Genomic DNA, 17,305 nt, shown 5'->3' on the forward strand with positions numbered 1-17,305 from the left:
AAAAGGACAAATCACCCCAGAGAAAACTGGACAAAGGATATGAACATTTGCAAAAGAGAAAAGCCAAATGGCCAACAGACCAAAACAATCCTCAATTGCACAAGTAGTCAGAAAAATACAAAATTAAAGACAGCATCAACATCCAGCGCTGGAAGGGATTTGCTTTAATGAACTTAATGATTTTGCTGGTAGGACTAGGAAACCTTATAATCTTTTGGGGGAAGGAATTTGGCTATTATCTATTCAGTAATGAAACACCGTTACCTGCAGTTAATAAAACTTCAAAACATAGGAAGCAAAAAATTGAATAGCACAAGCAAAAATCTGACAATACAGTCTCTCTTTCTCTCCTCTCTCTCTCTCTTTCTCCCCCCCGCCCCGCCCACATCACCCCCAGTTGACAAGCTGAAGGGAATTATCAGAAAACACACATTTTAAAAGGCCCAACGCACAAGCTTGAACCGATAGAGCTGTAGAGTACGATAAACCCAACAACTAGAAGATATAGTGTTTTCAATCAAGACACAAAACCATTTTTGAAAGCTGGCCTCGTACTCGAGCCTTAAGGCAAGTTTCATCAAATTTCAAGCTCAACATTCTTGGGCCACAAGGCAAATGGGCTTAGAAATCACTAACACAGTGATTAACTTCTTGTTCGTTTGCGGAAATGCAAAATGATGTTAAGACCTGTAACATTTTCTGCAGTCCCTCTACATTCCTTCTTTGAATAATCGATTCCTAGAACAGGACGCGATGGGCCAAGCTGGGTCAACCTGCCGACAGCTCCGTTGGGCAGCATGTCCACCCCTGATGACCAAAGCCCACCAAACGTGCAGCTGGCACTCGGCCGCCTTTGTTTCCTTCCCCTAGAATAAAACTCCGCTGCTTTCCCACGTTCCTGCAGCAGCTGGAATAAAGCGCCCATGGCCTTGCCCTTTGAGTCTCAGAGGATGTTTGCCACTCCGACAATGGACTTTTAAATAACTCAGGGGTCAAAAGGCGTGTGTGGGGGGAGAGTTACAAATCAGCACTTGAAACCGAACACGAACAAAAATCAAATCCGAACTAATACAACAAATCAAAACTTGGATCTTTAGAAGAAAACTTCAACCTTAATGCTTCCAGGAGGAAAGCAAAAAGGCTAATGATTGAATTGTGAAAACGAGCCAAAATGCTCCACCCCTGATGTCACACACACCTAAGACTCCCTGCACAGATCCACGGTCCCGGGCGCTGAATCCCCGCAACCCTCCGCGCCCACAGAGGTTAAACTCTCGCTGCCGGCAACTTCCGCTTCCTGGCCTAAATCTGACACGCACGACTCCCCCCGCGGCAACTGCACAGGTTCGGTGACAGCCGAGACGCCGGGCGTTTCCCGCAGCCGGCCAGGGCCCAGGTCGGAGCTGTAGCCAGCAGGGCCGCCAGGTGGGCTCGGGACGGGGCGGGTGCTGGGTCCCGGCCGCCGCGGGAGAGGGGTCGCCGCGTCCCACAGAGCAGTGCGGCGGCGGGGGCGGGGGCGGGGCCGGGTGCGTCTCGGGACCTGCTCCTGGGGGTGGGGGCTGGGCGATATTTAAAGAGGCGGAGGCTCCCGGGTGGGGACGGCCTGAGGCCGAGTGTACCCTGAAGGCGGAAGAGGTAAAGCGCCCCGCCCGCCGGGGCCTCAAAGGTGACTGACTCCTAGAGGCTGCGGCGGAGGGGAGAAGCCTGGTGGTACATTCCATGGCCCAGTGCCTCGGCCACTGGAAAATCCCACAGGGGTATATCGAGTAGGGTACCGTGGGCTCCGCGGCAGAAATGATCACCCTTCCAAGATGGCGGCTCCCGTAGAGACACTCCCAAGGGGACAGCCATGTTCCTTGCCTGACAGTCACTGAAGGAAATTGGAAAGCCCGCCTCCCCTTCGACGCACACGCGCACGCACGCTCCGGCGCGGCGTAAGGGCACCAGGTGTAATTGTGGGCGAGCGGCCGCTTCGGAGCTGACACTAAGCATGTGCAGATCAAGTCCAGAAGCGCCGGGGTCCCTCCAAGCAGTTTTCAGGACTTAAGACTCTGGGAGTGAGTTTAACAGATGGACTTAGGGCCACTTAAGCATTGAGATAATTATGGAGATGTTAAGACATGGATCAAGCGTTGAGATAATTATGGGAATGTTATGACATGGATTTTCTACTCGATGATGCTCAGTGGGGTGAGTGAGGAGGCTTCTCTGGGGTCATTTATAGGGAGGTGCAGAGAGTGTGATTGGGGTTTGTGGGTGAGTGATGGGTCACTAGGGAAAGTTGATGGGTAGCCTGTGGGATGAGTGTTGGGGACACCGGAGTGAATGATAAGGGGGTCTGTGGGGTGAGTGATACAGGGTCTCTAGGGTGAGTGATAAGGTATATGTGAGATGAGTGATGAGAAGTCCGTGGGGTGAGAAGGGGCTGTGCGGGGTGACTACTGGAGGTCTGTGAGGTGTAGGATGGGATTTATTGGGTGATTGACCAAGGTTTCTGCCGGGTGAGTGATGCGTTTATTTGGGACTGGTGATGGAGGGCTGTAGAATCAGATATGCGGCTTCCTGGGGTCAGTGATAGGTGGTCTTTAGGTCTGAGATGAGGTTGTTTCGAAAACCTACTTTTGATTTTGTTGGTCCTCCTGTGTCTTTGTTTCTCTGTCATTAATATCTGCCCTTAACTTCGTTATTTCTTTTCTGTTTTTTTCTTTTGTTCTCATTTTTAAAGTCCTGAATTGAATGCTTATCTCTTACTATCCAGTCATTTTATTTTATAATATAAACATTAAGTTTATAAATTTTTCTCTAAGAACTCTTTAGCTCCATGTCACATGTTTTGTTGTCGTTGTTGTTGCTGCTGTTCGGTTTTGTTTTGTGACAGGGTCTCACTCTGTCGCCCAGAGATGGAGTGCAGTGGCACGATCATGGCTCACTGCAGCCTCAAGCTCCTGTGCTCAGTCGATCCTCCCAACTTAGCCTCCCAAGTAGCTGGAACTACAGGCGTGTGCTGCCACACCCACTAATTTTTTATTTTGTGTAGACACGGGGTCTCACTATGTTGCCCAGGCTGATTTTTTTTTTTTTAACATACAAGAATCTCTCTCTATTGCCTAGGCTGGAGTGCAGTGGAGCCATCATGGCTCACTGCAGTCTCAACCTCCTAGGCTCAAGTGATCCTCCCACCTCAGCCTCCCAAGTTGCTGGGACTACAGGCAGGCTTGCCCAGCTAATTTTTAAATTTTTGGTAGAGATTGGGGTCTTGCTATGTTGCCCAGGCTGGTCTTGAACTCCTGGCCTCAAGCAATCCTCAAGTAGTCCTCCTAGCTCATCCTCTCAAAGTGCTGGAACTACAGGCATGAGCATCCAACCCACAAGTTTTGATATGTAGCATCTCCACTATAGTTTCCTTCTAATGTTTTCTAATTGCAGTTGCAATGTTCACTCTTACCTCTGGGTTATTTAAATATGAGATTTTGATTTCCCAAAACATTGACATTTTTGTTACTGATTTCTAAATTGTAGTTAGAGGCTGTCACCTGAGTGATCATTACGTGCAGGAATGATGCTTTTAAGTTCAATACATACCACCATACTACTTTCCAAAACTTTTGTAAAATTAGAACTCCCACCAGCAACATATAAAAAGGCTTCTTCCAAAATCCTCTTCCACACTGGATTTTTTTTTTCCCCATTCTGAGGGCCAAACACAAGGGTATCTAGTTTGCCTTGATGTACATTTTCCTGACAACTAGTGGCTGAACATTATTTCATTCTTATTGGCCATTGAAATATATATTTAAACTTTTTCATGTCCTTTGCCCTTTGTTTCCTTTAGGTGGTTTGTCTTTCTTACTAATTTGTGAGTATTAACCTGTATTGTAACTATATTTCCTCTATCTCTGTATTTTGACTTTTGAAAGATGTCTTCACCTTTGATTTTTTTTTTTTTTTTGAGACGGAGTCTCGCTCTGCCGCCCAGGCTGGAGTGCAGTGGCCGGATCTCAGCTCACTGCAAGCTCCACCTCCTGGGTTCACGCCATTCTCCTGCCTCAGCCTCCCACGTAGCTGGGACTACAGGCGCCCGCCACAGCGCCCGGCTAGTTTTTTGTATTTTTTAGTAGAGACGGGGTTTCACCATGTTAGCCAGGATGGACTCGATCTCCTGACCTCGTGATCCGCCCGTCTCGGCCTCCCAAAGTGCTGGGATTACAGGCTTGAGCCGCCGCGCCCAGCCGATTTTTTAAAAATCATCTATGAAGATATATCTGCCCTTTTCCTTTACAAGTTCTGAGTGTATTGTCTTGCCTAGTGACTTCTCCTCATTTCATGTTCAAACAAATATGCCTTAAATTTATATTTAATGTATTTATTGTTTCAATTTTTAAAGTTAAATTTTAATCTAACTGGAATTTATTTTGGTGTATGGTATGAGATGGAATCAGTTCATATATTCCATTTGGATACCTAATTTGCCAGCACCAGTCGTTAAATGAATACCGTTTTCTAATTCAATTAAATGCCACTTTTGCTAACGTTCATTGTCTTTTTAATTCTAGCCTTCCTAGTAGGTGTGAAGTGGTATCTTGTGGTTTTGATTTCCATTTCTCTAGTGGCCACTGATGTTGAGCATCTTTTCCTGTACTTATTGCCCATCTGTATATCTTCTTTGAAAAAATATCTATTCAAATCCTTGGCCTATTTTTAAATTGAATTGTCTTTGTTTTAATCAAGTTGTAAGACTTCTTTAGATAATCTCGATAGAAGTCCTTTGTCACATATGTGATTTGCATGTATTTCCCCTCATTCTGTGGGGTGTTGTTGTTGTTGTTGTTGTTGTTTTTCTGAGACAGAGTCTCGCTCTATTGCCCAGGCTGGAGCACAGTGGTGCCATCTCGGCTCACTGCAACCTCTGCCTCCCGGGTTCAAGCAATTCTCCTTCCTCAGCCTCCCAAGTAGCTGGGATTAGAGGTGCGCACCACCACACTCAGCTAATTTTTGTATTTTTAGTAGAGACAGGGTTTCACCATTTCAGTCAGGCTGGTCTCAAACTCCTGGCCTCAAGTGCTCTGCCTGCCTCGACCTCCCAAAGTACTGGGATTACAGGCGTGAGCCACCGCGCCCAGCCTCTGTGTCTTTTCACTTTCCTGATGGTGTCCTTATAGTTTTCATATGTTCCTATCTTGATTTGTATTTTTCTTAGGAATGGCTCTTGAATTATGTCAGATGCCTTTTTGATGTAATAGCCTAATGATGTTACTTTCCTAAATTGGTTGTTGTAATGAATGATACTGATATATAAGGCGGATCCATCCTTGCCTTCCTGGGATAATTCTGTTGGTCAAGGGCAATTTTTCTTATGAGTCATGGTCGTATTTGAGTTAGTAATGTATTTTTTTCTTTTTCCTCAACTCCATGGCCCCCCATTCACAGTTCAGACCATGACTAGGGCCTGGGCAGAGACGTATATAGGGTAGGATCTCTTCTTTTTCTATACAGTCAGTATAAGAACAGAGAAGGCAGGCCCACTTCTTTTTCTATGCAGTCAGTGTCAGAACACAGCCTGTGGTAAGCACCAGGAGGCCTCAGTTAGTAATATATTATTTAGAATTTTTGCCACTATAAAAAATTTGCTTATAGTTTTCTTGTTTTTACTATATTTAACAAGTGTTGGTATTAAGGTTATGCCAGGTATTAAAAGGAAATCAGGAGATTTCCATTTTGTATGTGTTAAAATAGCATAGACATTCTCTTAAGTTCAACTATATGCGCATTTAGAACTAATGCCTTTTTTAAAATGGCAATTTTTAACTATTTTGTTTTCTCTGATTATTGCTCTACAGATTTCTAGTGGGGGGGATTAATTTTGATAGTGTATGTTTGCTAGGGATGTTATGTTTTTGTGCATTTGTGCATAATGCTCCATTAATTTACCTTGATCATTTCCATACCTGTGGCAATAGCTTCTTTTTTCATTCCTAAAACTGTGTGCATGCTTCTGATGTGTGTGGATGTATATATAAATATATATATATTTATATATATATATATTTCCTTTCTCTTTTACCTTGATCAGGTTTCTCATGAATATTTTGTTGTCTTCTTTTAATTTCTTTTTTTTTTTCAGCCTCCCGAGTAGCTGGGATTACAAGCACACACCACCATACCCGGCTAATTTTTTGTATTTTTAGTAGAGATGGAGTTTCACTGTGTTGGCCAGACTGGTCTCGAACTTCTGACCTCGTGATCCGCCCGGTAGGCCTCCCAAAGTGCTGGGATTACAGGTGTGAGCTACTGTGCCCTGACTTTTTTTTTCCTTTTTTTTGAGACAAGGTCTCCCTCTGTCATCCAGGCTGGAGTGCAGTGGTGCGATCTCGGCTTACTGCAACCTGCACCTCCTAGGCTCAAGCAATCCGGCTAATTTTTGTTGTTGTTGTTTGTTTGTTTGTTTGTTTGTTTGTTTTTTAAGATGGAGTCTTGCTCTGTTGCCCAGGCTGGAATGCAGTGGCGCAATCTCGACTCACCTCAACCTCTGCCTCCCAGTTTCAAGCAATTCTCCCCCCTCAGCCTCCTTAGTCGCTGGGATTACAGGTGTGTGCCACCATGCCTGGCTAATTTTTTTATTTTTAGTAGAGACAGGGTTTCACCATGTTGGCCAGGCTGGTCTGGAACTCCTGACCTCAAGCGATCCATCCACCTTGGCCTCCCCAAGTCCTGGAATTACAGGCGTGAGCCACTGTACCTGGCCTTTTTTTTTTTTTTTTTTTTTTTTTTTTAATTTCTTAGATTGAACATTTAGTTCATTTACCTTTAGCTTTTATTTTTAAACATTAAAAATAATTTGGCCAAAATATTCTTTTTTTCCTCTGTGACTCTAGCCAAAGATAAAATATTCTTTAAATATAGCTTTAGCTATGTCTCAAAATTTGTTATGAAGTCTAAAATTTTGTTATCAAATGCCATCTTCAATTCGTATATGTTTAGAGAATATTTCTTAATCGAAATCTGGATTTGGTAGTTTATCGTTTTATTATCTATGATTTTACAGGATTATAGTCAATTTAACCTGCCAAAACTCTAATTTTTAAATGTATCAAGATTTTTTCTTCAAGTCCAAGTTACATTATTTTTAAAAATTTTTGTAAACTATGCCATGGGTCTAAGAGAAGAGAGTATATTCATTAGGTAAAGTTAAGTTATGTGTCTTGAGCCTAGCTTGTTGATTGTATTTCTCAAATCTGCTTTACTTGCTTTTTGTTTGTTTGTTTACTTGATCCATTACATCGTAGAAGAGATACAATAAAATCTCCTGGCATAATTATGATTTTTCTTAAACTTTTTGTTTTGAAATAATTATAGATTCATAGGAAGTTGCAAACATAGCACAGAGCCCTGTATACGCTCACCCAGTTTTCTCCAATGATTACATCTTATAAAATCACAATACAATATAAAAATGTAGAATTTGACATTGGTACAAGGTGTGTGCATAGTTCTTTTTTGTTTTTGTGTGTTTTTTTTTCTGAGACAGAGGCTTGCTCTGTTGCCCAGGCTAGAGTGCAATGGCGTGATCTCTGCTCACTGCAACCTCCACCTCCCAGGTTCAAGCAATTCCCCTGCCTTGGCCTCCCAAGTAGCTGGAATTACAAGCATGCGCCATCATGCCCAGCTAATTTTTGTATTTTTAGTAGAGACGGGGTTTCACCGTGTTGGCCAGGCTGGTCTCAAACTCCTGACCTCATGATCCACCTGCTTCGGCCTCCCAAAGTGCTGGGATTACAGGTGTGAGTCACTGCACCAAGCCTAGTGTGTGCATAGTTCTACGTCATTTTGTCATGTTCATAGATTAATGTAACAGCCACCACAATCAAGATACAGAACTACTACTCCTTTATAGTCTTTTTTTTTTCTTGTGAGACGGAGTCTCGCTCTGTTACCTAGGCTGGAGTGCAGTGGCGCAATCTCGACTCACTGCAAGCTCCACCTCCCGGGTTCACGCCATTCTCCTGCCTCAGCCTCCCAAGTAGCTGGGACTATAGGCACCCGCCACCACCACGCCTGGCTAATTTTTTGTATTTTTAGTAGAGACAGTGTTTCACCGTGTTAGCCAGGATGGTCTTGATCTCCTGATCTCGTGATCCGCCCACCTCGGCCTCCCAAAGTGCTGGGATTACAGGTGTGAGCTACCGTGCCCGGCCTAGTCTTTTTTTTTTTAAGACAGGTTCTCACTGTGTTGCCCAGGCTGAAGTACAGTAGTGCCATCATCACTCACTGCAGCCTCGAACTCTTGGGTTCAAGTGATCCTCCCACCTTGACCTCCTGAGTAGCTGAGACTATAGGCGCATGCCACCATGCCTGGCTACTTTCTAAATTTTTTGTAGAGATGAGGGTCTCACCATGTTGCCCAGGCTGGTCTCAAACTCCTGGCCTCAAGCGATCCTCCCACCTTGGCCTCCCAAAGTGCTGGGATTGCAGGCACGAACCACTGTGCCCAGACCTTTTATAGTCTTTACTCCCACCGCCATCCCTAACCCCTGGCAACCAACCATCTGTTTTTCATCTCTCTAGTTTTGCCATTTTGAGAATGTTATATAAATGGAACCATACAGACTGCGATTTATTTTATTTATTTATTTTTTTTTTTGAGACGGAGTTTCACTCTGTCACCCAGGCTGGAGTGCAGTGGCACAATCTTGGCTCGCTGCAACCTCCTCCTGGGTTCAAGCAGTTCTCCCACCTCAGCGTCCTGAGTAGCTAGGATTACAGGCGCCTGCCACCACACCCAGCTAATTTTTGTATTTTTAGTAGAGACAGGGTTTCACCATGTTGGCCAGGCTGGTCTCAAACTCCTGATCTCAGGTGATCTGCCCGCCTGGGCCTCCCAAACTGCTGGGATTACAGGCGTGAGCCACCGCGCCTGGCCCAATGTGTGTGATCTTTTGAGGTTGGTTTTTTCACTCAGCATAATGTCCTTGAAAACCATCCAAACTGTTGCTAGAACAATAATTCATTTCTTTTTGTTGCTGAGTAGTATTCCATATTATAGATTTACCACAGTTTGTTTAGCCATTCACCTATTGAGAGCCATTTTGCTTGTTTCCAGTCTGAGGCTATTACATATAAAGTTGTAATGAACAATGTTGTACAGGTTTTTGTGTACACATAAGATTTCCTTTCTCTGGGATGAATGCCCAGAAGTGCAATTGCTGGATCATGTGGTAAGTATTTTAGTTTTTAAAGAAGCTGCCAAACTATTTTCCAGAGTGGCTGTGCCACTTTACATTCCTGCTGGCAATATGTTAGGGATCCAGTTTCCCTGAGTCCTCTCCAACATTTGGTAAAGACCAATATTCAAAGAAAGGAAAATAGTTAAAATGTGCCATTTTTAAAAGGCACCAGTTCTAAATGTGTTTATAGCTAAGCTTTAAAGAAGATAGTATCTATGCCATTTTAACACATAAAAATAAATTTCCTGAGTTCCTTTTAAAAGCTGGCATAACCTTAATAGCAACACTTGTTAAATATAATACAAAAACAAATACGACTTTTAAGACTTCATATGGTTTAATGCATTTGTGCTGGTTTTATTTGTATGTGTTGAATGATCCTGAAGGCTTATGCTAGTTAGTACTTCTTTATTGTTTCTTTTATTATTAAAAGATATTCCCGGCCAGGCGCGGTGGCTCAAGCCTGTAATCCCAGCACTTTGGGAGGCCGAGACGGGCGGATCACGAGGTCAGGAGATCGAGACTATCCTGGCTAACACAGTGAAACCCCGTCTCTACTAAAAATACAAAAAAAAACTAGCCGGGCGAGGTGGCGGGCGCCTGTAGTCCCAGCTACTCGGGAGGCTGAGGCAGGAGAATGGCGTAAACCCGGGAGGCGGAGCTTGCAGTGAGCTGAGATCTGGCCACTGCACTCCAGTCCGGGCGACAGAGCCAGACTCTGCCTCAAAAAAAAATAAAAAATAAAAAATAAAAATAAAAATAAAAAAATAAAAAATAAAAAAAAAAGATATTCCCCTTTTTTGTTAATCTGTTGAATGCTTTGGACCTTAATTTCCCCCACGATAATTGTATTTTCAGACCTCCTTTCATTTTCTTGGTATTTGCCAAGTAAATTGTATAGCTTTTAAATCCTCATTGAAATATTACATAATACAGAAAAGTGCACACATTGTACATATTTAGCTTGATGATTTTTTAACAGACCAAACAAACCTGCATAGCCACCACCTAGATGAAGAAATGTTACTATCTCTCAAGAAGTCATATTTTTTAGCTGGGTGTGGTGGCATGCACCTGTGGTCCCAGCAACTTAGGAGGCTGAGGCAGGACGATTACTTGAGCTCAGGAGTTTGAGGCTGCAGTGAGCTATGATCGTGCTACTGCACTCCTGGCTGGGTGACAGAGCAGGATCCTGTCTCTAAAAAAAAAAAATTTTTTTGTAAGGCCAGGTGCAGTAGCTCATGCCTGTAATCCCGGCACTTTGGGAGGCCGAGGCAGACAGATCACGAGGTCAGGAGTTCGAGACCAGCCTGGCCAATATGGTGAAACCCCGTCTCTACTAAAAATACAAAAATTAGTCGGGCGTGGTGGTGGGCGCCTGTAATCCCAGCTACTTGGGAGGCTGAGACAGGAGAGTTGCTTGAACTCGGGAAGCAGAGGTTGCAATGATCCGACATCACACCACTGCACTCCAGCCTGGGTGACAGAATGAGACTCTGTCTCAACAACAACAACAACAATTTAAAGAAGCCACGTTTCTTTGGGGGGCCAAGGCAGGCGGATCACGAGGTCAAGAGATCGAGACCATCCTGCCCAACATGGTGAAACCCCATCTCTACTAAAAATACAAAAATTAGCTGGGCACGGTGGCGCACACCTAGAGTCCTAGCTACTCGGGAGGCTGAAGCAGGAGAATCGCTTGAACCCGGGAGGCAGAGGTTGCAGTGAGCCGAGATCACACCACTACACTCCAGCCTGGGCTACAAAGTAAGACTCCATCTCAAAAAAAAGAAAAACAAAGAAAAAAGTTTTAAAGAAGCCATGTTTCTTTGAGAGGCTGAGGCAGGCAGATCATGAGGTCAAGAGATCGAGACCATCCTGCCCAACATGGTGAAACCCCCGTCTCTACTAAAAATACAAACATTAGCTGGGCATGGTGGCGCACACCTGTAGTCCTAGCTACTCGGGACGCTGAAGCAGGAGAATCACTTGAACCCGGGAGGTGGAGGTTGCAGTGAGCCAAAATCTCACCACTGTACGACAGGCTGGAGACAGAGCGAGACTCTGTCTCAAAAAAAAAAAGAAGCCATGTTTTTGAAATGTATATAAACGTAACCATATGGCATTGCTTCATTGCTCTTTTGAGTCTGGCTTCTTTAGCTTAACAGAGTGTTCATGGGACGAGACTCATGCATGTTGAGTACAGCAATTTGTTCTTTCTCATTGCTGTATAGCATTTCCTTGTATAAATATAACACAGCTTGTCTATCCATTCTTATGTTGATGGGCATTTACATAATTTTTAGTTTTGAATAAAGCTACCATGAACATTATCATCTCTTTTAGTAAACATATATTTGCGTTTCTCTTGAGTGAGAGAGAACTGGAGTCAAACAGCAGGGTCATAGGATATTGCATGTATTCACCATTAATAAAGACTACCAAACACGTTTTCAAAGTTTATGTACTAGTTTATGCTCCTAACAAGCAATCTGAGTTTTGGCTGCTCCACATCCTTGCCCGCTCTTGTTTATTTCCCGTCTTTTTCATTTTGGCAATTTCTGGTGGGATTATCTTATTGTAGATATGGAGGATTATGTGGAGGATTATCTTATTGTAGTTTAACTTCTATTTCCTTGCTAACTGGTGAAGTCGAGCATCTTTTTATAAGCTTGTTTGCTATTTGGATATTTTCTTTGTGAAATGCCTGTTCCTTTTGCCCTTTTTCTGTGGCTCTTAGTGATTTCTAGACATTCTTGATATGTTTGAGATATTAATCATTTGTCAAATATAGGTATTACAGTTACCTTCTCCCACTGTAGCATTTGCCTTTACATTTTTAATTTTATCTTCTGATTAACAGAAGTCCTTAATTTTAATGTAGTCCAATTTAGGTATCCTTTATCAGGACTTAATATAAAGCACATTAATTAAGACTATAACACTGGTCCAAGAATACACAAATAAACCAATGAAAATTACAGAGTTCAGGAATGGCCCCCACATATATGATCACAAGGAGACACTACAGAGCAATGGAGAAAGGATAGTCTTCTTTTTTTTTCTTTTTTGGGGACAGAGTCTCACTCTATCCCCCCAGGCTGGAGTGCAGTGGCGAGATCTCAGCTCACTGTAACCCCCATCTCCCAGGTTCAAGCGATTCTCCAGCCTCAGCCTCCCGAGTAGCTGCGATTATAGGCGTCTGCCACCACGCCTGACTAATTTTTATATTTTTAGTAGAGATAGGGTTTCGCCATATTGGCCAGGCTGACCTCGAACTCCTGAGCTCAGGTGATCCGCCCACCTCGGTCTCCCAAAGTGTTGGGATTACAGACATGAGCCACTGTGCCTGGCCATGGGTAGGCTTTTCAATAAATGGTGCTGGATTATCTTGCTTCCATATGAAAGAAATGAATCTTGACTCTAACATATACCACACGCTAAAATCCTTCCCAGATGGACTGTGGGTCTACATGTGAAAGCTAAAATGATAAAACTTTTACATGACCCTGAGATAGGCGAAGGTTCCTAACAAGACATAATGCATGCCAACCATAAAGGAAAGAATGATCAATGATATGGTGTATTTCTATCAAGTGCTTCGTTTCACATCTTCATCATTTTGTTTTAACATACTTGATTTTATGCCTCCTATTATTTTTTTCCTTTTTTTCTCCTATTATCTTTCGTTTGCTTTTTTTTTTTTTTTAAACAGAGTCTCACTGTGTCCCCCCAGGCCGGAGTACAATGGCACAATCTCGGCTCACTGCAACCTCTGCCTCCTGGGTTCAAGCGATTCTCATGCCTTAGCCTCCCAAGGAGCTGGGAATACAGGCGCCTGCCACCACGCCCGGCTAATTTATGTGTTTTTAGTAGAGATAGGGTTTCACCATATTGGCCAGGCTGGTGTCAAACTCCTGACCTCAGGTGATCCGCCCGCCTTGGCCTCCCAAAGTGCTGGGATTACAAGTGTGAGCCACTGTGCCTGGCTGGTCATGTTTCTCTTTTTTTTTTTTTTTTTTTTTGAGATGGAGTCTCGCTCTGTCACCCAGGCTGGAATGCAGTGGCAAGATCTCGGCTCACTGCAACCTCCGCCTCCTGGGCTCAAGCAATTCCCCTGCTTCAACCCCCTGAGTAGGTGGGATTATAGGCATGCACCACCACACCCACCTAATTTTTGTATTTTTAGTAGAGACGGGGTTTCACCATGTTGACCAGGGTGGTCTCAAACTCCTGACCTCGTGATTCGCCCGCCTCGGCCTCCCAAAGTGCTGGGATTACAGGTGTGAGCCACTGCACCTGGCCTCATTCATGTTTCGCTTAATCCCCTTTTAGGTTTTTATTACTTTTGAGTTTTGATTGTTTGAAATTTTGATTTTTTTTTTAATGAATTTCTGTTAGTAGTTGCCTTTACCTTCCTTACAAATATGATTGTATGTATTTTCTATATTACTAAATCCAAATAATATTGTACCGATATCTGCCCATGGAAATTTGTAATTTGCCTTCTCCTCATTTTGTTCAGTAAATTTTCCCAGGGAATTTTTTTGTTTGTTTGTTTGTGTTTTTTTGAGACAGTCTCTCTCTGTCACCCAGACTGGAGTGCAGTGGCATGATCTCGGCTCACTGCAACCTCCGCCTCCTGGGTTCAAGCAATTCTCCTGCTTCAGCCTCCCAAGTAGCTGGGACTACAGGTGCATGCCACCACGCCCAGCTAATTTTTTGTATTTTTAATGTTTCACAGTGTTAGCCAGGATGGTCTTGATCTCCTGACTTCATGATCCGCTCGCCTTGGCCTCCCAAAGTGCTGGGATTACAGGTGTGAGCCACCGTACCCAGCCAGGGAATTTTTAAATTTCTACATAGTTAATAGTAACAGCCTTATTTACTACAGATGCCCAATTACGTTGTTTTTCTTTATCCAGATGTAATTATATATCAATTGCAAGAATCCTATCTCAAAACTGCTTTCCTATTGTGAGAGTTTTTGTTTCTATTCCATTTACCATTGTTTAGACTATTCCCTTGAGTGTTCTCCTGAGATTGGAATATTGGCATAAAATGCTAGAAATGCTTTTATGTCTAAAATTGTCTTTCTTTTGCTCTGACAATAGAATGGTATCTAGCTAGGGTGGGTTTAGAATTCTTGGATCTCAGACCTTCTCTCGCAATAATTTGTAGAGTTTTCTTCTAACATGGCCTCTGTTTTTGTAAATACATCTAGTGCCACTGTGATCCCTTTTCGTTGTAAATGACGTGTTGGTTCTGCCTGGAAGTGTTGGAAATGTCAGTATCTGAGGTCATCGATTCAGTCCATGAGAGTTTATTGATTGGGGTGCTAAGGTGGTGAATGATTGCAAGTCTGGGATTCACAGGGATTACAAGTCAGTTTTGGGGGGCCTGTGGCAGTCCTGGATTGGGACCTATGGACATTGGTTATTATAGTACTGTGTGAGTTGCTGTGTGATGAACTGGAACTTCTATTACTGAGGGTTTTATGGGAGTCATTGATCCTATTGATGATGTGCTGCCTGGGTTGGTGATAACTTGAGGAGCCTGTGGAAACCAGTTGATGACACCATTTGGTACACAGTTTTTGTCAAGCAATGTGGGCTATAGGGATTTAGGAGCCTGTGCAGACCTGCTGGTTTTCAGGGCCTGATGGGAATTGCAGAAGAGAAGGGACAAGTTTGAGTTTTCATCTTTGACAGAAGAGGGTGGGCTCTGTTCTTTGCACAGAATGTACACTGAATTACACAGAAGCTCAGTTTATGCTCAAGTGGCATGGTCAGTGCTCAGCCAGAGCACTTTGAAGGTAGCAGGAACCACAGTGTTTATTGTGATTCTGCCTTGAATAGAGTACCAAATGGCTCAATAGTTAAGAAAGTATGCTTTGGAGCCAGGCATACCTGAGTTTGAATCCTTGTCCTTCCCCCTCATCTGAGTGATCTTGGGGTAAATTTCTTAATATTTCTGAACAGCTCTATCTGATGGTAAATGGGATTAGTAATAATAGTAATGCCTAGTCCACAGGATGAGTGTGAAAATTAAATGAGGTACCTAATAAAACATGCCTTGCACCTTGTAATAATAGCACTATTTAAAATGAGTTGAGCATGTTCCAGGTACCAAGTAGGTGTGCGTAGAAGCATCATTTCATTTAATTCTAACAACCCTATGAGATAAGTATTTTCATCCTGTTTAAGATGAAAAAACTTCACATAAAATGACTTCCTCAGATTCTAGCTAGAACATAGAAGAGCTTGAATACAAATGCTCATTCATTTTACACCAGATCTTGTGAATTTTCCCCATGTTTTGCTTTAATACTTGGTGTGGGTTTTACTGAACTTTTCTCTTCTGCAGCATCCAGCACAGTGAGCTTCCCCTGGGCACCACCAGAAAATATTTATGGGTGAACGTGGAGTGATGACCATGTGGACACTGTCTTTCCAGGGTTTCTTGGAGCCTCTGCAGAGTCTGGGGGCTAGGCTCCTTAGTGGAAACTGCAGGATCTTCCTTCTGACTCCTGCTTGCCTCGCCCCAGCAGCTCCGGTTGAGTCCACAGATGCCAGCTCAGCTTCCAGCTTGGGAAAGAGTGGGGTTGTCAGCAGGAGAGCCTGAGGGCTGAGGCCCAGCGTGAACATGGCAGCTAATGGGGACTCTTCCCCATGGTCCCCGGTCGTGGCTGCAGAGGGACGTGGCAGCTCATGTGAGGTGAGGAGGGAGAGGCCCCCGGAGGCAAGAATTCATTCAGTGAGGAGATACCCTGACCTGTCCCCAGGGCCTCAGGGCAGGAGCAGGTGAGTCAGGGGAAGCGGCAGATTCCGGACCTGCTGCCCTGGAGACAGATCAGGGTCCTCCCACTGAGAGTGAGCACCACTTGACTGATGCGGCCACATCCAGAGCCCCACGTGTTTCAGTGGACAGGGTAATGTGGCTGATTACACTAGAGGAGAGGGAGGATGTGGAGGGTGAGCCCCACAACCTAGGGAGTGGGGGCAGCTCCCTGCAGGGCAAATGAGGGTGAGGTCCAGGTGGAAGCAGCCACTATCCATAGCCAGGGAGACTCCATCCGCCACCCCAGCACCAACCCTTCCCTCTCCATCGGCTCTTTACAGACGTCAGCTGATCCCCACCAGTGCCCCCTTCCCCCAGGTCTCTGGGGATCTGGCAATTTCTCCTCTATCCTGATTTAGGTAGAGAAAAATCCTTTTTCTTTGGAACTTAGAGACTGGCAGGGTAGTAGGGCCACCATAGTCTCTGGGTCCCTTCTGGCTCTCCCTCTTCCTTTCAAAGATGAATAAAATGGCCAGGCACAGTGGCTCATGCCTATAATCCCAGCACCTTTGGGAGGCTGAGACGGGTGGATTGCTTAAGGTCAGGAGCTCAAGACCAGCCTGACCAACATGGCGAACTCCCGTCTCTACTAAAAATACAAAAAGTTAGCTGAGCTTGGTGGCGCATGCCTGTAATCCCAGCTACTTGGGAGGCTGAGGCAGGAGAATCGCTTGAACCTGGGAGGTAGAGGTCGCAGTGAGCTGAGATCACACCACTGCACTCCAGCCTGAGTGACAGAGTGAGATTCCGTCTCAAAAACAAAAAAGAAAGATGAATAAAATGCCCCAGAAGACACATGACTCGCCCAGGCCTCTCAGGTTGGCGGTGACACCACTAGACTGGAGTCAGGTCTCCTGACTGTGTCTTCCACCCTCACCACACCACAGCTGAGATTAAGTTTCCTGCTCAGAGCTCCCGTTCAGATAGAGTTCCCATTGAGATTCTGTAAGCCGAGGAGGACCACGAGCGAGCCAGACCCTGCCCGACAGCTCCCTCCTTTCAGACCTGCCTGTGGATGCTGTTGACTCTGGAAGGGTTCATTGTCTCAGGGGCTCAGGGTCATGTGGTCATTAGGATAACATTAAACTTTTAAATATTATTTTTTGGTCATTTTATAACTTCATAATAAAATATTAGAAAGTATAGTTTAGCAAATAGAAGAAACTAAAAAATTACTTGTCCTTCCAACATTACCCAAAGCTAACCAGTGTTAACATTTAGCTGTATTTCCTTTCAGTGGTTTT

At 44.2% G+C, this 17,305-nt stretch overlaps 1 protein-coding gene and 1 pseudogene across 11 annotated transcripts in view; one reads left to right on the plus strand and one right to left on the minus strand.

The window, feature by feature from the left end:
• The first annotated feature begins 1,286 nt into the window (after nt 1–1,286).
• The window catches only part of ZNF41 (zinc finger protein 41), a 38,360-nt gene continuing 22,341 nt past the window's right edge, over nt 1,287–17,305 (plus strand). For 2 of the 11 annotated variants that reach the window (XM_030934280.1, XM_030934286.1), the window contains exons 1-2: nt 1,315–1,425; nt 15,678–15,938. In XM_030934280.1, coding sequence (XP_030790140.1) covers nt 15,877–15,938 — 62 coding nt within the window. In that variant the 5' untranslated portion in view covers nt 1,315–1,425; nt 15,678–15,876. Of the gene's footprint in view, nt 1,426–1,831; nt 2,191–15,587; nt 15,939–17,305 lie in introns of those variants that run through there. The other 9 variants (XM_030934283.1, XM_030934288.1, XM_030934290.1 and 6 more) reach the window with 7 other exon arrangements.
• On the minus strand, nt 5,408–5,579 carry LOC115898898 (annotated as a pseudogene).

The sequence above is a fragment of the Rhinopithecus roxellana genome, chromosome 7 (genome assembly GCF_007565055.1).
Source record: "Rhinopithecus roxellana isolate Shanxi Qingling chromosome 7, ASM756505v1, whole genome shotgun sequence".
NCBI lineage: Eukaryota > Metazoa > Chordata > Mammalia > Primates > Cercopithecidae > Rhinopithecus > Rhinopithecus roxellana.